The sequence below is a fragment of the Triticum urartu genome, chromosome 7 (assembly GCF_003073215.2).
Source record: "Triticum urartu cultivar G1812 chromosome 7, Tu2.1, whole genome shotgun sequence".
In the NCBI taxonomy this organism is placed as follows: domain Eukaryota; kingdom Viridiplantae; phylum Streptophyta; class Magnoliopsida; order Poales; family Poaceae; genus Triticum; species Triticum urartu.
Window position 1 is genome coordinate 625,787,878 of NC_053028.1, and position 23,842 is coordinate 625,811,719.

The 23,842-nt window shown below is 47.3% G+C and overlaps 1 protein-coding gene across 1 annotated transcript; it reads right to left on the reverse strand.

The window, feature by feature from the left end:
* Nucleotides 1-8,813: 8,813 nt before the first annotated feature.
* LOC125519168 (nuclear pore complex protein NUP50B-like) lies at nucleotides 8,814-13,139 on the reverse strand. Its single transcript, XM_048684047.1, has 2 exons — nucleotides 12,855-13,139; nucleotides 8,814-10,695 (listed from the first exon to the last, which is right to left on the reverse strand). The coding sequence occupies exon 2, from the start codon at nucleotides 10,675-10,677 to the stop codon at nucleotides 9,229-9,231; it is 1,449 nt and encodes a 482-aa protein (XP_048540004.1). The 5' UTR covers nucleotides 10,678-10,695; nucleotides 12,855-13,139; the 3' UTR covers nucleotides 8,814-9,228.
* Between the last annotated feature and the right edge of the window lie 10,703 nt (nucleotides 13,140-23,842).

The window sequence follows — 23,842 nt, forward strand, 5'->3', positions numbered from 1 at the left end:
CCTAGATGCTTTTCCCTCACCCCTCGCCTCGCTCTCACCCTCATAGTACCCCCACCGCGCCGCAGCCGCCATGGTTGTCGTCATCGCCGCGGCCACCGACTTCCCCGGCGCCTGAAAATCTGTCCAGGAGCTTCCCCACCTTCGTCTCCTTCGACTACGTCCACCAAATCGAGTTGAGCCGCCTCGTGTTCTCGGTATCGAGCACATCTTCGTCGCGTACATCGCCGGTGCCGGCGTCGTTTGCCGCTGCTCCGGTCCGTCCCCCGCCTCCCCGTCCTCATCATCCAACTCGCGGTGAGCTTCTCCTTTGGATCCCCTCTTCTCCGGTCTCGATCCGTTCCGTATGCCGCCGCCCCGCCACCGACGCGCCCGTGCCCTTTGCTCTCTCGCACCGTCCATGCGCGCGCGGCGCCTGCTCGCCTACCCCTGGTGTGCTGCTGCCGCCGCCGCTTCCGCCTTTGCTTTGCTGCTACTCTGCTCCATGTTGCTCCGCTGCTCACTACTGCTGCTGCATATGCTAGTTGCTGCCTTGGTTCTGCGTTATAGCTTAGCGCCCATGGCCATGGCCGTCGTGGCTTAGCGCCCATGCATGCTGGACCATGCCCACACAATCGTGGCACAGCCACTCAACGTTAGCCACGGCTGTGCCAGTGGCCGGCCCAGTTAATTAGGAGTAGGTTAGATTAGGAGCTAATTAGCACTAGTTAATTTATGTGACAATGACATGTGGGTCCCTTTCAATTAGATTAGTTTTATTTATTTATTTAGGTACAACCTATGACATGTGGGCCACTCCCTGCCCTTTTGACATGTCAAAGTTGACTTGGTCAACTCGGATTAAAACAAATTAAAATAAAACCAGAAACTTTAGAAATTGTTTAAACCTTTAAAAATTAATAGAAAATAATCCGTATGTCAAATGAAAAAGTATTATACATGAAAGTTATTCAGAACGACGAGACGAATCCGGATACACAGCCCGTTCGTCCGCCACGCATCCCTAGCATAGCAAACACGCAATTTTCCCCCTCCGGTTCACCGGTTTAAAAACACGAAACACTGGGGATATTTTCCCGGATGTTTCCCCCTTTCACCGGTATCACCTCATACCGCGTTAGGGCACCCCTAGCACCGCTACTTGCCATGTCATGCATCGCCATGCATTTGTTTGCATTATATTTATTGTTTCTTCCCCCTCTTCTCTCGCTAGACACCGAGACCGACGCCGCTGCTACCTAGTACGACTACGGTGTTGACGACCCCTCTCTCTTGCCAGAGCAACCAGGCAAGCCCCCCCCCCCTTGATCATCAGATATCGCCTACTCTACTCTCTATACTGCTTGCATTAGAGTAGTGTAGCATGTTACTGCTTTCTGTTAATCCTATCCTGCTGCATAGCCTGTCATTGTTGCTACAACTGTTGATACCTTACTTGCAATCCTAAATGCTTAGTATAGGATGCTAGTTTATCATCGGTGGCCATACATTCTTGTCCGTCTGCTATGCTATACTATCGGGTCGTGATCACTCGGGAGGTGATCACGGGTATATACTTATTCATAATATATGATACTTGTGATGACTAAAGACGGGTTGGCTCGTAGGAGTACCCGCGGGTGATTCATGGATTGGGTCCGAAAGGACGTTTGTCTCGACGGCCCTCTGAGTGGATCTTTGTGGCGAAGCGACAGGGTAGTTTGAGACCACCTAGGAAAGAGGTGGGCCTGGCCCTGGTCGGCGTTCACGGCTATTTCAAGATAACACGTTTAATGAGATCTTGGTATTTGATCTGAGTCTGACTACTGGCCTATACGCACTAACCATCTACGCGGGGACAATTATGGGCACTCGACGTCGTGGTATCAGCCGAAGCCTTCGTGACGTCAGCGACTGAGCGGCGCGCGCCGGATTGGACTGGAATGCCTGCTAGGCTAGGTCTGCTTCCGGTCGCGTTCGCAACGTGCAGGCGTGCAAAGGGCGATGGGCCCAGACCCCTGCGCCATAGGATTTAGACCGGCGTGCTGACCTCTCTGTTGTGCCTAGGTAGGGCTGCGACGTGTTGATCTTTCGAGGCCGGGCATGACCCAGGAAAGTGTGTCCGGCCAAATGGGATCGAGCATGTTGGGTTATGTTGTGCACCCCTGCAGGGAAGTTAATCTATTCGAATAGTCGTGATCTTCGGTACAAGGACGACTTGGAGTTGTACCTTGACCTTATGACAACTAGAACTGGATACTTAATAAAACGCACCATTCCAAGTGCCAGATACAACCGGTGATCGCTCTCTCACAGGGCGACGAGGGGAGGATCATCGGTTAGGATTATGCTATGCGATGCTATTTGGTGAACTTACCATCTACTCTCTCTCCTGCTGCTGCAAGATGGAGGTTACTAGAAGCGTAGTCTTCAAAAGGACTAGCTATCCCCCTCTTATTCCGGCATTCTGCAGTTCAGTCCACATATGATACCCTTATTCCATTTGATACCAATGCTTGCAAGTACTTTGGATGAGTACTCACGGTTGCTTTTCTCCCCCCTTTTCCCCCTTTCTATTCTCGTTTGCTGCAACCAGACGTTGGAGCCCAGGAGCTAGACGCCACCGTCGACGACGACGACTACTACTCAGGAGGTGCCTACTACTACGTGCAGCCCGTTGACGATGACCAGGAGTAGTTTAGGTGGATCCCAGGCATGAGGCATGCGCCTCTTTCGATCTGTATCTCAGTTTGTGCGAGCCTTCTTAAGGCAAACTTGTTTAACTTATGTCTGTACTCAGATATTGTTGCTTCCGCTGACTCGTCTATGATCGAGCTCTTGTATTCGAGCCTTCGAGGCCCCTGGCCTGTAATATGATGCTTGTATGACTTATTTTATTTGTAGAGTTGTGTTGTGATATCTTCCCGTGAGTCCCTGATCTTGATCGTACACATTTGCGTGTATGATTAGTGTACGGTCAAAATGGGGGCGTCACCGGCCACGATCTGAGACGTCGGATCATGGGCTACCGACTTGGACGTGGGTTCAGCCCACGTCTCTCCATGTGCGGCCGCACATATATATGTGGGGCACTGCCAACCCTAGCCGCCGCGAAAAACAGAACGCATCTCCATCTCCGCTTCCACGCCCACGTCGTTCCTCTGTTGCTGCTGCCGCCGGCGACTCCATCCCGTTCACCGCGTACACGGTTGACGGGAGAGCAGGCCTCCAAAACCCCGCCTCTCCGGATCCTGTATGGTAGAGGGGCGATTAGGTTTTTGGGTAGCGACTACGCGACTACTCGCTTCTGTTCATCTACGTCCGCACCACCTTCGTCATCACCATGTCGACCGACGCCGACCGTGCCGCCGCTGAGAAGGCCGAGGCCGACAAGAAGGCCGCCGAGGATGCCGCTTCTTTTTGCTGGTCAGGAACGGAGAGTCTTTGACAGGTAGGGCCATGATCTGAGACGTCGGATCATGGGCTATCGACTTGGACATGGGTTCAGCCCACGTCTCTCCACGCGCGGCCGCACATATATATGTGGGGCACTGCCAACCCTAGCCGCCGCGAAAAACAAAACGCATCTCCATCTCCGCTTCCACGCCCACGTCATTCCTCTGCTGCTGCTGCCGCCGGCGACTCCATCCCGTTCACCGCGTACACGGTTGACGGGAGAGCAGGCCTCCGAAACCCCGCCTCTCCGGATCCTGTACGGGAGAGGGGCGATTAGGTTTTTGGGTAGCGACTACGCAACTGCTTGCTTCTGTTCATCTACGTCCGCACCACCTTCGTCATCACCATGTCGACCGAAGCCGACCGTGCCGCCGCTGAGAAGGCTGAGGCCAACAAGAAGGCCGCCGAGGATGCCGCGGCTGCTGTCACCGCAACTGCCACCGCATGGCCGATTGGAGGGTATACATCGCTTATCCCTCTCGTGTTTCTTTCTGTTGTAGCAGTACTAGCGATATGCGTAGATGTTTCTACTATGTGCGTAGTACATGCTCTGTTAGATCGTAATCGGTGTGTTATCAATGTTGCTCATGATTTATTCATGGATTAATTTAATCGAAAAACTGCCTATTTACTTATCACCCATGGCCCTAGGGCCACCGGAGACAGGCGGACCGGCAGTGGCGTCGCCATGAGACAAAGGAACCATAACTTTTTTGAAGGAAGAGGCGGTGGCAAAAGTCAAACCTCACAAGCGTTAGAAACGTCAAACGCCACAAACTTTGACCAGGCTTGTTGAGAAAAACATTTAATTTAGAATGACAAACATATATCATTAGATTCAACATAAGACGTAGTTTCATATTGATATATCTGGTATTGTAGGTATAACTAGTTTTCTCTATAAAATTGGTCAAAGTTGGCAAAGTTTGAATTTTTTAATAAATCTATACGCACTACATTATGGAACGGCGGACGTGATGGCCAAGTTGTCCTCGTTGTGAATGGCATGCTTTTGGAACCTGCCACAACCACTTCTCATCGCACAATTGACTTCATGATAAGAATAACTAGAAATGTCAACTTACTTACCTAGCCTCCTTCTCGCCATTCAACAGCATGCTTGATAGTGTTCCTCTTGTAATCCCACCTACCACCCGTCCCGTTCATCTTTAAAAAAATTCTAGATGCGATACTCCACATTCAAATTGTCCCATTTCTTCTTCAATAGTGATTTGTATACTCCAAACCAATCATGGTTTCAAAGTCCTTTGCTACATCCTCGAAAGCCAAGGATGTAAGGGTGTGTTTGGTTGATTGCCAACACATACTTGTTGGTAAACAATTTGGTCAAACCCGAGTGTTCGCCTCACTCCATGCGATGGCCATTCTTCAAATGAATAAGTGAAATTAATAGGAATACACCCTGGTTCACAACCGGCTAGTCAAGAGTCAAGATTACTGGTGGTGGTGAAGAACTGATCTAGACAAGGAGCTAGGGCTCGAGGAGAAGGATATGGAGGCGCCGGGTGCTCACCTTGCCAAATGTTGATGGTGAGGACCTGCTACTATGGGTGAAGACCTACTCCTATTGGTGAAAATCTATTGTTGATGGTGAGGAGCGCACTGAGAGTGGTGTCATCAACTTGGGATGCATAAAGCTAGACGAGGAGCAGTGGAGGGCGGCAACCTCAGTGAAAGGAGGAAGTGAAGAGGGGCGGAAGTCCGATGATGAGAAGCAAAGAGCAGTGCCATCGATGATGGAAGGGAACAGAGGGCTTGGGATCCAACCGAGTGTTTGGTGCTACTCCTATTATTGGTAGCCAATGTAATGGGCCCTTATTACTTCACTCTGGTTGGATTGGGTAGTATCTTCCTTCTTCCATGATAAACTAGATGATACCATGCACGTTGTTGCAAGACTTGGTTGCAATTTTAATGAGATATTGGTTATATGAAGCACAAATTAATAATATGTGAAATAAAACTAAAAATACATATGATCTATTGTATTTGATTATTCTGTGGTGAAAATATTTACTTCATATAGTAAGTCCACAATATAATGAAAATCTTTTAGCATGCATGTTATGGTGGGCCTCTGATGATGTGACATTTGTGGTGAGGTAGCATGTGTGCATTATGAGATAAATAGAAGTAGTGAGAAATCAATTAGTAATGGAAAACTTTTCTTCATGCATGTTGAGGTGAGCCTTTGATGAGTTGGCATTTTTGGTGAGGTGGCATGTGTGCATGTTAAGATAAATAGGATACAAGATTTGGGAGCAATGAGGGCTATATGGAGGGTGCACACAAAGAGCCCCATGGGAAACCACTGTGGATCTCACACGCTACTCATGTGATCCCACACGCGGTAGGGAGGCATGACCCCTCCCTCCCGGGCCATGTGGGAAGTGGCACCGATCCCCCTGTGTCGTTTAGTCATCCGAGAAGTTTGATCTTGATTTTTTAATGTAATTTTTTAGTTCTCGAAGTTTCTTAAAACCACAACAATACAAAAGGGATACCTTCCTTGCATTTTATTAGTGTCGGTGTAATTTTCAGCAATAATAATCATATGGGAGGTATACGCATAGATAATTCAGAGGGATACACAAGAGACAAGGATTTACCCAGATCCAGACCTTTGAGATGCCCTACATCCCGCCTTTGTATGATGTACTGATGGTTTCCTTTTATGCGGGCTAGGATTTGTATGATAGCACGTATGTTTTTTTAACACAATATAAATGCAAGCGCTCATACACTTATCCTTATGAACACATACACGCACACCCTATCCCTATGAGCACCTTTGAGAGACTAAACTGGCATATTATTTTGAGATTTACGAAGTTACCGTAGGCGCTTCATCAATAATAATCATATGGGAGGTATACGCATAGATAATTCAGAGGGATACACAAGAGACAAGGATTTACCCAGATCCAGACCTTTGAGATGCCCTACATCCCGCCTTTGTATGATGTACTGATGGTTTCCTTTTATGCGGGCTAGGATTTGTATGATAGCACGTATGTTTTTTTAACACAATATAAATGCAAGCGCTCATACACTTATCCTTATGAACACATACACGCACACCCTATCCCTATGAGCACCTTTGAGAGACTAAACTGGCATATTATTTTGAGATTTACGAAGTTACCGTAGGCGCTTCATCAATAATAATCATATGGGAGGTATACGCATAGATAATTCAGAGGGATACACAAGAGACAAGGATTTACCCAGATCCAGACCTTTGAGATGCCCTACATCCCGCCTTTGTATGATGTACTGATGGTTTCCTTTTATGCGGGCTAGGATTTGTATGATAGCACGTATGTTTTTTTAACACAATATAAATGCAAGCGCTCATACACTTATCCTTATGAACACATACACGCACATCCTATCCCTATAAGCACCTTTGAGAGACTGAACTGGCATATTATTTTGAGATTTACGAAGTTACCTAGGCGCTTCATCATCGACGGGAACGTCTCCTCCTACTGAAAGCGCATCGCGGGAAATTCTGAAATAAATTCAAAAATAATGTCAGCACCAGGACTTGAACCCTGGTGGCCTGAAGATATCACTGTCCACCTAACCATCCAAGCACAGATTAGTTCGCTGATAGCATGTATGTTGTGCCACGTGTTGAGAGATGTGGTAAGGAAATGTCTTAAAGGCTATGAGGTGTATTGAGCATACTGATCGGAAGGCCCCTACCTCCTCTTATATAGATGGAGAAGGGAAATGTTACATGGGCATGAGTCGCTTTATATGGATCTACTAAATATACATGTCTTGTACCAAAATCACAAGTTAGACGGTACCTCTTCCAAAGGTCACTCTCACCTCCTCTTGTGATGACAAGTGGCTCATTACATCACTGCATGTGTGACACTTGCCATAACCTGAGTGTTTTATATTTTTTTCGTTCATTTGTATTTTCCATACATTTTGCTTCACGCGATGTAACAAAGAAATAAGTAAAGTAAAAAAACACGAACAGAAAAAGTAAATTAAAAAAACATGAAAACCTAAGAAAAGCCAAGCAAAATCCCCAAAACCCAAAACAAACCGAAAACCCACAAAACATGTGCAGAAATATATAAAATGTGTCATGTGTATGCACTCAACGAGCGGCACATGGCGGCGGCTGGGTGCACCACACGCCACCACATGGGCTTCTTCTTAGTGATTGCTCGAGGTCCCTGCAAAGGGGTACCCTCCAGTCAGTCGCTCTTGTATTGTACTTCAAGTAGAGACGCCCCATAAACATAGTGGGCTTGGTGTCACAGGCCTAGGCCACCTCGCGGTGGGCTTTGTGACTAAATATATTTTTTGGACATATAAATCATATTTTGATATCTAATTAATTATTATTTTTCTGAAGTGCACTGGACAGGAATTTGGTGAATATGGTTTCACTGGGGAAATATCTGGTACTCCCACCCCTAGGGTGCTCCCGGTGCTCCAAAACTAGGTAGCAGATTTTTAAGTGTTCGGAAAATTCTGAAAAAAAAATCCAGCACATTGACACAACAACAAAGTATGTTGTCAAAAAATTTGAAATCAAAATTTGAAACTTAGCTTGAGAAACATAAATGACAAATTCAGTAAATAATACACAACATAAGTTGGGCTTTAGATTAGGCCCATTATTACATTGATGTCCATTTTGTCATTTTTGTATCTCGAGCAATGCTTCGAATTTTGATTTGAATTTTTTTACAACATACATGATGTTGTGACAATGTGCTGGATTTTGTCCAGAATTTTTTTAACATTTAAAAATGTGCTACCGAGTTTGGAGCACCGGGAGCATCCTAGGGATAGGAGTACCAGATATTTCCCCTGGTTCCACATGTACCCCTCATGAATAGTAAATTCGAGAAAATACTAGAAAAATAGGCTGAATATTTTTGTAACATACATAATCGACTCATATACCCATGTATGAAGTTTCATGAAGAAATGACATCCATGGTATTTTGGGCAAAAAATGACAAAATCGACGCTATGTTAAAGAACACTGTTTGTTAACTAGTACTAAGGACCTAAATATATTTTCTACACTAAGGATACCACGAGTATCGTTTCTTTATGAAACTTCACACATGAGTGGAATGGTCGACCAAGTTTGATAATCCCAAAATTTCAGAATTTTTCAATTTGTCTACTATTTTGTTTCAAATTTGCTATTGACGTGGGTGTGCGTGGAACCATGTTACATGTTTACCTGTGTATTTACGTACATGTGAGCCTTATATAAATACTCCAAATGGAGGGAGCACCATTTTGCGCAGGAAATAAAAATCAGAAGGCGCAAAGAGATTACTCAGTCATTTGATCTCGTGTAACCTCCAATGAAGTATGCAAAGGTGAAACCACAATGATATAAAAACCATCATCCTCTACAAAAGGGATATGTGAGGAGATGAACAGGCAGTTGGCGGGCAAGAAAGCTGCTGCAATACAGAGTTCAAGGCATACGCCACTGACGAATGACTCATTTCCAGACATTACTGATTATAGCTCAGATCGATGCCCATAATTAATAGTCTCCCTCGTCTCTCCAGTTAAGCTAAAATTGTGACTCAACAAATTAAATGTTCAAGAGACCACGTGCATGCAAAATGTATCTTAAGGCATCACGACATGGGGATACAGAATACAGAAAATGGTGCACTTTAGACTCCGAATGAACAAGGAGAACTTCAGCCAGCGCTTCTGCCCCCCTCCGACCCACATAAGCATCATCGAAACACGCAACCAGGGCGGTCTCTTTCAGTCATCAGACACCTTGGGGGAGCACTCGGGCGTCTTGGGGATCGCGTCCGAGGCCTTCTTCGCCTTGTGCGCCTCCACCGCGGCTTTGAAATCATCCCTGATGCCAGTGTCCTTGAATTTGAGGGCGAATGTGGTGAGCCCGCTCGGCGAGTCCCCGGTGCTGTTGACGCAGGCGAACGTCACGCCCTTCTTCTCCATGTCCTTCAGCGCCATGTCGTCGTACAGGCTCGCGTTCAGGACCAGCCGGTAGTTACCCTTGGCCCTCATAACGAGCCGGGACCTCTCGCCGCCAGACACGGGGACGTTCAGCTTTAGCTCCCCTTTTCCTCTTTCTTTCCAGCCCCCATCGAGGTACTCGTACATTGCGGAGTCTGCGGTGAACACGGCCATCTCGTTCTCTTCGCCTGTCTCCACTGGGCCCTCTGGCATGGTGAATTTCTTTGGTGCTTCTGCTGCAGCAACAAGTGATGGAACAGAACTCCCGTTGTTGTTTGTACCACCGATATTGAAAGAAGGGAAGGATGAACCATCGCTCTTTAGCCCAAATAGGGGAGCATTTGTGCTCTCTTTAGAAGCTGAGCCAAAGGAAAATGATGAGGCTGAAAACCCAGTTCCAGCCAGACCTGTGAAGGCATTATGGCCACTTGACACATTCATAAAAGAGAACAGAGGTGTTGGTGATACATCCTTGGTCCCTGATTCAGATTCATCTTTCTTCTCAGCACCGTCCTTGCTGCTTTTATCTTCATCTCCACCTGCATTCACTTCATCCTTGGGCCCTGATTCAGATTCATCTTTCTTCTCAGCGCCGTCCTTGCTGCTTTTATCTTCATCTCCACCTTCATTCACTTTAGCACCTTCATCTTCTGTTTTACCCTCGATTCCAGATGTGTTGCTGTTATCTACCTTGGGTTCTCCAACCAGCACTTTGTCCTCACCAGTTCCACCCTCTGTGCTGCCTGCCTTGTTATCAGTTTCAGTAAGTGAAGAGTGTGCTTCCATTGGCGCATTCGACTTGTTTTCTGCATTTGACTCATTCAGGCCCGATTCATCCTTTCGAATCTCTGCTACCTCATTAAAATCTGCATTCTTGTCAGCATCTTTCCCACTTCCATTGCTGGCCTCATCAGCTTTCTCAATTGAGCCCCTTACATTTGACGTTGTGACATCAGAAGGTGGAGGTTTTGAGACAGGAATACTTGCTTGAACACTGGAATCACTTGTGGTAAACTTAATTGCAGAGAAAGGATTAGAAGAAGGAGCTGACGACGGCTGCTGGCGCCGAACCTTTACAATTTTTCGGGTTGCCATCACTTCCTCACTAGCTTTCTTAAATGTTCCCCCCTCTTGCTCCGATGAGTCATCATCAAGCTCAGGATTGTCCTTGTTGATTTGTTTATCTGCAACCCTCTTCCGAGAGGTTTGAGCATGTTCCTCATCCGCCATCTTAGGACCTTTGAGTACCTGGATATGAAAACATCAGAACAAACTAAGCAAAAAGTAATAAACAACTTCATAGGGCATAGCACAGTTTAGACACACAAATTTGACTATGCATGCTCCATTTTTTGTAGTACACCAAGCCCATTCACAGAATTAACTTCAAATAAACCAGGAAAATTGAAAGGCATACACAAACATAACGGCAAAATAGGGAAAATGTAACCAAGAGAAGACAACAGGCATACACAGAATGGAAAACCATAATGTAGGCAGACAAGGTTAGCCAGAGTGCAAAGATGAATGTGTAATCTCATATCATGTATTATGGTACTTGCACCTGTGACTAAGAAACAAGCATAACGACAGTTTCCCAACTTCACATAGGAACTGTAAGAGCATCTCAGACGGGATCCCAATCCCACCAGCATTGCTGCTTTCTGTCTACAACCATCCTCATCAGTGGCGTATATATATTATTTCTGGGTAAAATTTTGTTTGTTGCTTGAGCAACAAAGATAAAATACAGGTCAAACTAAAATTTTAGTTTCTTGTCTGCAGTTAGGTTTTGGCTCGACTGTTTCAAAGATCAGAGGGTTTACAGCCAAATATGTTGTTAGTTAACATGTAAAGATTGCTCTTATATGTTGTTAAATCCACAATATGCCTAGGTGTGTGAATTACATAGAATTATTTCAATGCTTTGATATTAATTCAAATTTGTGATATCATTTCTCTTTTACTTGTCAGTGTAGTTTATTACTATGTTGCCATAGCTAAGCAACCCTGGCATGCATAGTTCTTTCCGTCCAATTACCTGACATCTGGGAACAGAACCAGCATGGTGTGGGGCATTCAACCGCGGATATTCTCTGTGTGCTAGGTAAGATGTAGCAACAGTGAGCTCATCATTGCCGGATGACTACAAATCCAAGATAAATTGCACTACGACGACGCATTGCGATGTTGTGGAGGAACAACCAAGAAGCGAATGGCTTTGCATATATAGACCAGACAAAAATATGGCCATTAAACTAGCGCTAACAAATACAGCCATAAAAAATACATTTTTATTTAAAGGATATCAATTAAATGTGGGAGGGTGGAATATAGGTAGTGGAAAATTGAGTTGGGAGTCAGTTGGAGCACGAAGAGATATGGAGATGGAATTGTTTAGAGACGCCCAAGAAAAAAAATACCACACAATATTCCTGAACGAAAGAATATGTCGCCTCTATAATAATATATCAATTGGTAAGCTCTGTGTTTGAGGAAAACAAATATTCTCCCGCACCACGATGTTGGCATAGTACTAACATACCACAGTCAAGGTAACATCTCCTAGAACTAGAAGCTTGCTTGTTATATGCGCAAAATTATGCTTATACATGTAGGTGGTATTTTAACATCTAAAGCAGGAGAATTTGTATATATGAGCGATGAGAAATATTTTACTAAAAGGTACAAATCAAATCCAGCCTACTAATGCATGGAAACTCCTAGTCCTAATAGCTCCGAAGCTGCAGTGGTCCAAGGAGAAGTTTATCGTTTGGACATTGAAAGAAGTTTAACGAATTACACATATGAATATTGCAATATTATGTGGAAGGACATTTGTTTTCTTAGAAAAAGATACATCTCTGTAAGCTGTGCGAAAAATAAGTAGATCGAAGCACTAGTTTTTCTTGTGTTTGTTTGCACATGGTAGAGGCCAAATATTTGTTTTGCGAAATTTTGAGAATCCATAGTGTATTCCCACATGTACAAGTGGGAATTCTCAGGTTTTTTCTTTTTTTACTTAAAGTTAAAATGCTTCTGAAGCTTTTGGGTGAAAAAAAAACGAAGCTCCCTGCAGCTCAGGAGCCAACTGTCTACTGTCCTGATGTGGTGGACAAGGAGCGGATGGCTTGGAGTCAGGATGCTTGGGGAACGACTCTCACCACCGCACCGATCCAAGCCATCTCCTGGTGTACGCGCATCAAGACACATCCTTTCCGTCGGGCACAAGAGGCCTACTGTTCCCCCAGAAAAATTCAGCTGCGTATGACAAGTAATTTCTGCAAATCTATACACCCACGCATGCTATTCTTGTTTCATCCATACACACATAAGAACAGAGCACGCACACATAAATGAATCAAGCAGAAAACATACATCCGCAGGCAATTTAACGGAACTTTTACCTCGAGGCGAAGCTCGGACGCAACTGGGCGTCGGGGCGAGCTTGGGCCGCGACCTGGGCTCCCGCGGAGGAGGGCTGGGGCTGAGATGCGGTCCGACGGAGGGAGGGCTCGGGAGTGGCTGGGGTCGACGGAGAGGGGGGTGGTGGCGGCGGCGGCGGCGCAAACCCTAGCACCGGTCTCTGCTCGCCATGTCGCCCGCGGCGGTGGGGAGGAGCGGAAGAAAACGCTTCGGTGTGCGAGGGGAGGAGAGAAACAGGAGTGAAGTGTTCGGTTTGCGCTGTGCCCACTCCACGCGACCAAGCCCGATGCAGGCCACGTGAAGGTCGCCGTACTGGGACGCCAGGGATATCTTCCGGTGCACCCGGTGCGGGCCAAAATCTGACCGTTTAATCGAAAACCAGCATAATGAATCCTAATTCAAAACTTTGCCCCAGTCTGATCTCTTTTTTCATAACGCACTCACTAGTGGGGCTATGCTCAACACAATAGCGCCGATCATAGGGGCGTTAAAGACCCTATCAGCGTGTGCTAGCAATTTTTTTGGACACCGATAACTGTCCTGGGAGGCGACAGACCGAACGGAACGTTAGCCGGGGTTATGATTAGATGGAACGTTTTAGTTCGATCCAAACAACCCCCAGCCCAAACACCTCCCACACGCTGGACCCCGCTAATGGGCCACAAGCATTGAAAAGCCAAACGATGCCATTTTCTGGATAAAGAAGGAAACTAGTTTTTGTTGTTATTGTTAGAGTTGTGTCGAATATTATGTACAAGGTAGGTTACAGCTGGACTCTCAGTAGTATTGTGTTTAGATAGGATATGAAGTCGTGTTCAAGTAGGACACTTGTATCCTAGGCTTCTCTCATATATAGCGAGGGTAGACACACAATGTAACCTATGCCAACATAATAGCACCAGAACGCAGGGGAAGCTGGCGGCTTGTGCCGGCGTCCAGGGCGACTGGGTGCGGTATTGTAGTGGTGTCATGGAGAGGAGCGCCCATAGTTAGGCCCCGGAGATGTAGCCATATCGGTGAACCTCATTAACAAATCTCGGTGTCGTGCTCGTGTGATTGGTGGGTCCTTGGATGAGGGATGGTATGCCTCGGTTTTATTCTAACAAGTGGTATCAGAGCGGATAAAATCCAACATGATACGACAGTACATTGGAAAGCTTTGGCAGGAAGTGCAGCGCTAGCATCGAGAGTTGAGCCAGGAGTTGCTTTCATGTGAAGATCAACTAGTTGTATCCTCTACTAGTAGTATACATGTAATGTACTTGGACATCACATGGATAGCTCAGGTAATTTTTTATTTGTCAGCCTTACAATGAACCAGGGCGCCAACGGGTAGCAGGTTTGAGGTGGAGAAGTTCACAGAACTGAAAATCTTGGATTATGGCGGACAAGGATGAAAAATTTGTTGCCACAACAGGGATGCTGGAAGGCATTGCGGGAAGTCATGACAATTGAGATGGAAGTATCATGTGATGGATGGGAATTCGTGAAAGACGATATGGAAGCCTCGAGCGTGTCATACAATCGAACGAGATCACCTGGGTCGGACTAGACAGTCTGACGGATCGACGTGAGTTGGTTGATACAGAATACGGTGGTGAGATCGGCGATGACGACATAGGAGCGTAGTGCTGATAGTGACTGACTTCTGGGCATGGAAACACGTGGCGCAGGCCGAGGGCTTGTGCGGCTTCGACAAGACTATGGGGCAGGGTCGATTCAAGACGGTGCGCACATGAGAGCTTGAAGTCGACGGGGCACGTGGGTGGACTGATCATCTAGCATGGAGTCATGTTGAAGGTGGAGCTGGAGTCTGGAAGACTTCACTCGGTGCTGATTGAGGGGCTACGGCGTAAGTGCACAGAGAGTGGAAGCCTATTCAGCAGGGAAAAGCGAGTGACATGCAGTTCGGACTGGAGCCCGGTGGTTTGATGGAAGTGTGAAACTCGTCATCGGTCGGTGATGATCGATGGTACTCTACAGTGGGGGTTGAGTGGTGTGGGTTCGCGGCCCTTGAGACTCGTCCGTGACAGCAGTGGCTCGACGCGGTAATAGCGGTGAGGCGTGCAGTTAGCACGGGACATGGAGACGAGCCAGGGCTCTGGTGGTCATACATGTGGTGAGACAACTGCGAATTTGACTCGGGATGACTACAAGCAATGATGAAATTCTTCAAGTTTGAGACAGACGGTCAAGGAAGAGCGGTGATGTTGAGTTCAGGTAACTCTTATGTTTGACACCCAATATGTGAGTTGTTCACTTTCATGCAGGTTTGCGATCAATGTGTGATGGCGTTGGACTAATACTCTGGAAGTTGGGAGCACAAACTATAGTAACAAGGAACTTAATTTTGCTCAAGCGTTGACTGTGGTCAAGAAAAGAAGGGACTACAAGTTGCAGGTGGAGTCACATGGATTCTTTGAAGTAGCAGTGGTACTCATGGGAAAAACTCAAGTCCAATGTATATGGAAATTTGACGCATTAATGAATTCAAGGCGGTGGAGAATATTCGTCAAGGTGGAGTTTGTTAGAGTTGTGTCAAATATTATGTACAAGGTAGGTTACAGCTGGACTCTGAGTAGTATTGTGTTTAGATAGAATATGAAGTCGTGTCCAAGTAGGACACTTGTATCCTAGGTGTCGGTGTCAAAACCGGCGGATCTCGGGTAGTGGGTCCCGAACTGTGCGTCTAAGGTGGATGGTAACAGGAGGTAGGGGACACGATGTTTACCCAGGTTCGGGCCCTCTCGATGGAGGTAATACCCTAAGTCCTGCTTGATTGATCTTGATGATATGAGTATTACAAGAGTTGATCTACCACGAGATCGTAGAGGCTAAACCCTAGAAGCTAGCCTATGATATGATTGTATGTTGTCCTACAGACTAAACCCTCCGGTTTATATAGACACCGGAGGAGGCTAGGGTTACACATAGTAGGTTACAAGGGAGGAGATCTACATATCCGTATTGCCAAGCTTGCCTTCCACGCCAAGGAAAGTCCCATCCGGACACGGGACGAAGTCTTCAATCTTGTATCTTCATAGTCCAACAGTCCGGCCAAAGGATATAGTCCGGCTGTCCGGAGACCCCCTAATCCAGGACTCTCTCAGTAGCCCCTGAACCAGGCTTCAATGACGATGAGTCCGGCGCACAGATTTGTCTTCGGCATTGCAAGGCGGGTTCTTCCTCAGAATACTCCATAGAAGATTTTGAACGCAAGGATAGTGTCCGGCTCTGCGAAACAAGTTCCACATACCACCGTAGAGAGAATAATATTTCCACAAATCTAATCTGCTGACACATTTAGCAACATGACATCATGCCATGGCCCGGTCATTATTCGAACCGTTTTTCTCAACCAGCGCTGCACATATCGCGAGGTGGTTTTCTTGCACGTCTTGTCGAAGCAGAGATTGTGTCCCCCTTATTACGGGATTCTCATCAATACAGACGTGGGTAACCCAATCGTGCCTGTTGGTATGACTCCTCGATTTTAGGCAAGTCCCAAACGGCCACGTGAAGGACGCTTGATATTCACCCTCTTTATAAAGAGGCCAAGGCCTGTCCTTTTTTTCCCCTCTCGTGCTTAATCGAATCCTTCCCCCGCCTCGAGTTCCAACACCCAAGGCTCAGGTCAGGCACTTCAGACCTTCAACCATGTCCGGATCCAACCTTCAAGGTTGGTGGATGCCTTCCTCTGTCACAGAGGAAGACATCAAGAAGCTAAGAGAGGCCAGGTATTTGACCCTCGAAATCTCGCATAGGCTGCCTGCTCGAGGGCAGGTCATTCCCACTCCTGAACCCGGCGAGAGCGTTGTATTCATCTCTCACATCCTCCGAGGGCTAGGCCTCGCTCTGGATCCCTTTGTTAGGGGGCTCATGTTCTATTATGGGCTGGATTTCCATGACCTGGCCCCAGATTCCCTCCTTCACATCTCATCGTTCATCGTCGTGTCTGAGGCCTTCCTCCGCATTACCCCACACTTCAGCCTGTGGCTCAAGACTTTCAATGTGAAGCCGAAGATGATCGAGGGGCGACACGCAGAGTGCGGAGGTGCCGTAATAAGCAAAAGTGTTGATGTTCCGTGGCCAGAGGGTTCCTTCCCAGAGGTGTCCAATTTATGGCAACGGGAGTGGTTTTATATCACAGCTCCCTGGAGTACCAAGTGGGTAGCCGCTCCTGCCTTTCGCTCGGGCCCCCCACCACAACTGACGTCATGGATCAACAAGGGGCTGAACTGGGGGCCAGTAAATGATGTGCCGATATTGCAGAGTCGCATCCGAGATCTCCTTGAGAGAGATGTCAGCCTGGTCACGGTAATGCAAGTCATGCTAGTTCGTCGAGTCCCGCCTTGCAAACGTCGACCCCTCCGTATGTGGGAATTCAACCCGGAAGGACCGCAAACTATTCAGCACTTCCTCGGCATGACGCTCGAAGAGATGTACAAATTGTTCTTCGGACCACAAATAAAGTGTCCGGACACCACCGTGGATGCGGGTCTGAGCTGTAATCGCCCGGATACCCAAGTAAGTAATCCCTTGGCCGAACACACTGTCTTTTTATTTATCATAACATCATTCTGAAAAGTCGCTCCTTGACCAGGACTGGGTAACAAAGGCGAAGATGATCAGGTGTTTGACCCCCTTCCCGAGGGCTCGGCCGATCCAGTACTAGCCAGAATGCTCGAGCTGGCGCCTTATCAGGCGCCCTCAGGGGAAGATAAAGGGGGAATAAAGAGGCTGAAAACAGGCCTCACTCATTATTCATCCCAACCGGGGGAATTAGCGCCTCCGCAAAGGAGGACAACCAGGGAGAAGAATCTGAAATTCCCTCTCCCCAAGGAAGGAAGAGGACCACCTCTGAAGACCCGGAAACAAAGGTTTCCAAACGGGGGAAGAAATCTTCGCCAGAGGGTCCTGCCTCGGAGGGTACTCTTGCCACACAGTGCCCGCAAGGGGGTCAGCCCTCTACCGAGCTGTAAGTAAACAAAAAGTACTTAATAGTAAAAATATCATACTTTACTTCTGAAGATAATAACCGAAGCATATATCTTGTAGTTCGGATCGTAGCCCTTCTCGACAGAGTTCGTCTTCGGGGGATCTTCTTCCAGAGATGATGGAGAGCGAAACACCTCCCCATGCCACCCCGCCTCATGAGGCGGGCGAACCTGAAGTGTCATCGCGGAGGGTTTCTCCTGATATGCCAAGGCCAGAGGGTAATCCTTCGGCCACCTGAAGTCCTCAGTATTCGGCTCCTAAAGAGATCAACAGAAAGAGTTTGGAAGCAGCTGGTGTGCGATCGGACGCACTGAAGGATCTTCTGGAGCAAGCGGCCATCTCAGAAGCGCATCGTACGCTAATGGGTACGGTGATTGAGAGTATTTCATCCGCCGAAAGCGGGTTGCATGAAGCTTTTATGAGTCTGCTGAAAGGCTTTGAGGTATGTGCATGGGACAGTGTATGTTTTTGACAGTACCGCACACGTTAGGTGTGCCCTATGTAGATAGTAGCCCCTGAGACTATAGTTGCCGTCGAGAACGGCGGCAAATAGAGGATCATAGTCCCAGGTAATAATCAGGCTGCCTTTATGTGCAGATGGATGAAGGTCCGGTGGCTAGCCGGACTAGTGAGTTTGCCGAGCTAAAGCGGCAACTTGATGCGGCAGATGCCGACATCGTGCTTGTCAACAAGCGGCTCGACGAGGCACAGGGTATGTGATTTCTCCGGTGATCAACACATAGTAAGAGGAGCATGATGCTAGTATCTTTAATATGTTGTGACTGCAGATGGAGCCGCCACCGTGGAGACCCTTCGGGCGGAACTTGCCCGAGCCAAGGAACAAGCCAGGAATAGTGATGCGGCCGGTCTAAAAGCAGTCGAAGAGCTGAGGGCCGAATAGGCTGCGCATTGCCAAAGCAAGGAAAAAATAGCCAAGATGGTCGCTGAGTTGAAAGATGCCGCCGACCGTTACCAGCTTCTTGAAGAAGAAAGCCAGGCGAAGGCGGTGGACTTGGAGAAGGCCATGGTAGCAGCCTAGGAAGCCCGCTCTAAAATCAGAGCGGCGAAGGAGGAGCTGCGTCAAGCTGGGGATATCGCGGCTGGGAAGCCATTTTTGTTGCGGACGAAGTTCGGAGATCCGAAGTATGCCCCTCTTGATCAACTATGGAGTTCTGCAGACACATACGTGGATTTGGCAGCCAGTGCTACTGATGCGGCCGAGTACTTCAAAGATCAAAAAGATCGTGAAGTGGAAAGGCTATTCTGGTCACAGTTCCATGTTCCAGTGCGTCCGCTGCTGTTGAATGAGCAAATGACCGAGTGGGCCGAGCTCCATAGGTTGTCCGTGCTTGCCATGAGGTCTGTTGTGGATCATCCGTGGCCGGAGGGGCCAAGGCCGAATAGTTATTTTAGTCTAGTGCAACAGTTCCTTGGTGCTGTGCCGCACATCGATGCTATGAAGAGGTCGGCGTGCATAGAGGGTGCGCGTATGGCACTTGCCCGTGTTATTACATACTGGGCAGAGATGGAGGCCACCGCTATTGCAACCCAGAGTTCGGCCGTAGGTTGGGTACCTGCCGAGCACTACTTTGAAGAAGTCCTTGAAGGCGCTCGTTCAATAGAGGCTCAGTGCTCGAAGAATATTATGTTCTAGTGACATGTATTCCCATTGTAAAAACAATGTTTTATTGAGTTATAAGGGTTCTGTTTATACTTTTGCCTGAAAGTATTATGATGCCTCCTGTGCGGCCGTTTATGTATATATGTATATAATCTGAAAGTTTGCAGTCATCGGCTTCAGCCCCCACGCATATAATGCGGGGGTGTTCGCAAAAAACGCGTATTCACACTTGATCCAACGTCTTGGTCCATGAAGGAGGTGGTATCGCAGCGAACGAGGCAATCGGACTATATTGCTTTAACACTTTTACTTAGCCATAGGAGTTTGATGGTGGGGCTACTATATAGCCCCTGGTACCTCCGCGCTCATCCAAATACGGTGCGCGTACGTACATGACCGGGAAACGGCCCTTCGTTAATGCATAGGAATCCCGAAGATTCTGCTAAGTCATCAAGTGGTTGACCAGTCTCGCGCTTTATCATGACAGTCAGTTTTCGGCTTTCTCTACTGAGGTGCTCATCCGGATGAACCAGGGCACAATCGCAGTAGTTCTCCTGGTGCCGCCTTAGCCGATAGAGCGGAACGTAAGGTAGCAAAACACGGGAGTCGGGCAAACCCAACATTTGACCAAAGACATGATTCGGAGCTGATGCATATAAGGCCAAACTCGCGACCCCGAACACTCCCTAAGGTATTCGATCTTTATAACATATTCCGGGCTGAACAATGCCCTTAATAATAAACCCCGTGTGTCCAGGTACGTGTAATATTCTGATGTGGCGAAATGCCAATAACGTTAGCATCCTTCTCGGTTGTATTGAGTATCCGAAGGATGTGATCAACAAGAGACAGTAAAAAAGGTTTACGCGGGGTCTTAATCTGAAAAGAAACCTTTGAGCGGGTCCCTGCTGCATGTCTGCACCTGTGTCTCCGTTGTGCCGTGTCCTGGACGGGTGTAGCATGATTGTCATCTGTAAAAGAGAAGAACTCAGGTGAAAGTTGTCGTGCCAAAATTTTTTTGGTTATTCTCGATAAACCATTAAAATTCAAGATAAGTCAAGTTGAACTGAACTAGCCCTGATTACACGCGGGAAGCCCCTGGTACCGTCTATGAGGGTTTAACCATCAAACCAATCTCAGGTATTTCTAGTGATGCGTCGGACTCGTCTAACCGTGTCCGTGGTCTTGACGACTTGTCATTTATTCTAGTTGGTGAGGCCGTCTAGTGCTTAGCTGTTAAAGCCGCCGCACGTTCTTCCACGCGTAGAGAACGCTCAATATTTCCACTAACTGTGATGGTGCCATGTGGACTGGGCATCTTAAGTTTGAGAGAATCGTAATGTGGTACTGCATTAAAACGAGCGAAAGCCGCTCTTCCGAGTAGTGCTTGATAGCCGCTTCGGAAAGGAGCGATGTCGAAGGTTAACTTTTCGCTTTGGAAGTTGTCGGGAGAACCGAATACAACCTCTAGTAATAGAGAGCCCGTACGGTGGGCCTCTGGGCCTGGTATTACTCCCTTGAAGGTAGTACTACTGTGGCTTATTTTTGTCGGGTCTATCCCCATTTTGCGGACTGTGTCCTGATATATCAGATTTAGACCACTGCCGTCGTCCATAAGGACTCGTGTGAGATGGTATCCGTTTATTACTAGGTCTAACACCAAGGCAGCCAATCCTTCATGTCGGATGCTTGTCGGGTGATCCCTGCGATCAAAAGTGATTGGGCAGGCCAACCAGGGGTTGAACTTAGGGGTGACGGGCTCTATGGCGCGTATGTCTCGGAGTGCATGCTTGCTTCTCCTCTTCGTCACGTGGATCATGTTTACTGTTTTAACCTCTGGTGGGAACTTTTTCTGTTCTCCAGTGCTTTGCTAGCAAGGTTCATCCTCGTCTTTGCTTGGTGTCTCCCTCCCCTTGTGTTCGGCGTTTAGCTTACCGGCCTGCTTGAAGACCCAGCATTCTCTGTGGGTGTGATTTGCAGGTTTATCGGGGGTGCCATGAATCTAACATAGTTTGTCTAGAATCTTGTTTAGGCTGGACGGTCCATCTCTGCTGCCTTTGAAAGGCTTTTTCCGCTGACCTGGTCGAGAGCCCCTGAATCTGTCATTTACTATCATATTATCTGGGCTGTCTTCTTTATTTCGACACTTGCTTTTACTGCGCCGTGGTTTTCCATTGCCATCCCTTACTTCGGATGTGCTTGGGTCGCTGGTGCTACTGCGGGCTAACCAGCTATCTTCGCCCATGCAAAAGCGGGTCATGAGGCTTGTCAGGGCTGCCATTGTTCTCGGTTTTTCTTGGCCGAGGTGTCTGGCGAGCCATTTGTCTCGGACGCTGTGCTTGAAAGATGCTAATGCTTCGGCGTCCGGGAGTCGATGATTTGGTTCTTCTTAGTGAGAAACCTGTTCCAAAGCTTTCGGGCTGACTCTCCAGGCTGTTGAATTATATGACTTAAATCGTCTGCATCCGGAGGTCGGACATAGGTCCCTTGAAAATTAGCCTGAAAAGCATCCTCGAGCTCCTCCCAACTTCCAATTGAATTTTTGGGGAGGCTTTTTAGCCAGTGCCGAGCTGGTCCTTTAAGCTTGAGGTGCAAGTACTTGATGGCGTGGAGATCGTCTCCGTGAGCCATATGGATATGGAGGATAAAGTCCTCAATCCAGACCCCAGGGTCTGTGGTCCCGTCGTACGCCTCTATGTTCACTGGTTTGAATCCTTTTGGAAATTCGTGGTCCAGCACCTCATTGGTGAAACATAGGGGGTGTGCGGAACCCCTGTATTTGGATGTATCATGGCGCTCAGACGGTTGTAGTATTCGGTTTTGATTTTGTGCCGGAGCGCGCTTCCTAGATCCATAGATGGATCTGGTCATACTGGATTTTTGGCGCAAGTCTTCACGTAGATCGTGTGTTGACTTATGTGCGGCCTTGTTAGCCGCTCTATCGTGGCCATAAGGTGGTTGATCTGGCCGGTTGGCCGTTTTATTTTTCGGCTGTGTGGGCTCTAAGGCCTCATCGTCGAATTCAGGCAGTAGCTTGTGCTTTGGATAGCTCTTTGTGTGGTAACTTCCACCGTACTTTTCTTCGTTGTCGAGCACTTTGTTCTATCTGCAGCTGAGCGTATTTTGTGCGGCCTTAAGCCTTTGCTTCTGCTTCTTCAGACTCCTCGATGTGGCAATAAGCCTTATGCAGAGGTTCTCTTGTTCCAAGTGCCTTTCCAGGATGATGTGTGCATCTTCGCCCGGACTGTTTTCCTCCCCGGGGAGAGGTTGATGAGCTTTATCCTCGGTGTCGTCGTGTTCGGATATCGGATCGGTACTATGTTCGTGTTTGCAGTTTCGTCGTGCTCTGCCATTGGGTCAATATGGTCGTCGTTTCCTCTGGAGTCGACTGGGGTGTTATTTTCTCTTGCGCTGTTATTGCTGTTTTTGCTATGGCGGGACTTAGAGCGGCGCTGCTGATGTCGGCGCTTGGGTTGCTTCTTGGAGGGGTCATCCTCCGCTGTCTCATCGCCATTGCCTTTGCTACCTCTTGAGCACCGCGTTGGTTTTCCCCGAAGAGGAAGGGATGATGCAGCAAAGTAGCGTAAGTATTTCCCTTAGTTTTTGAGAACCAAGGTATCAATCCAGTAGGAGGCTACGCGCGAGTCCCTCATACCTGCACAAAACAAATAAATCCTCGCAACCAACGCAAATAGGGGTTGTCAATCCCTATGAGGCCACTTACGAGAGTGAGATCTGATAGATATGATAAATATAATATTTTTGTTATTTTTATGATAAAGATGCAAAGTAAAATAAAGGCAAAGTAAATAGCAAATTAGTAGGAGAACAATATGATAAAGATAGACCCCGGGGCCATAGGTTTCACTAGTGGCTTCTCTCGAGAGCATAAGTATTCTATGGTGGGTGAACAACTTACTGTTGAGCAATTGACAGAATTGAGCATAGTTATGAGAATATCTAGGCATGATCATCTATATAGGCATCACGTCCGAGACAAGTAGACCGACTCCTGCCTGCATCTACTACTATTACTCCACTCATCGACCGCTATCCAGCATGCATCTAGAGTATTAAGTTAAAAACAGAGTATCACCTTAAGCAAGATGACATGATCTAGAGAGATAGACTCATGCAATATGAAGAAAACCCCATCTTGTTATCCTCGATGGCAACAATACAATACGTGCCTTGCTGCCCTTACTGTCACCGGGAAAGGACACCGCAAGATTGAACCCAAAGCTAAGCACTTCTCCCATTGCAAGAAAGATCAATCTAGTAGGCCAAACCAAACTGATAATTCGAAGAGACTTGCAAAGATAACCAATCATACATAAAAGAATTCATAGA

Bases quoted from the DNA above. Each gene is read 5' to 3' on its own strand.
- LOC125519168 (XM_048684047.1), bottom strand. From the start codon at position 10,677: ATGGCGGATGAGGAACATGCTCAAACCTCTCGGAAGAGGGTTGCAGAT.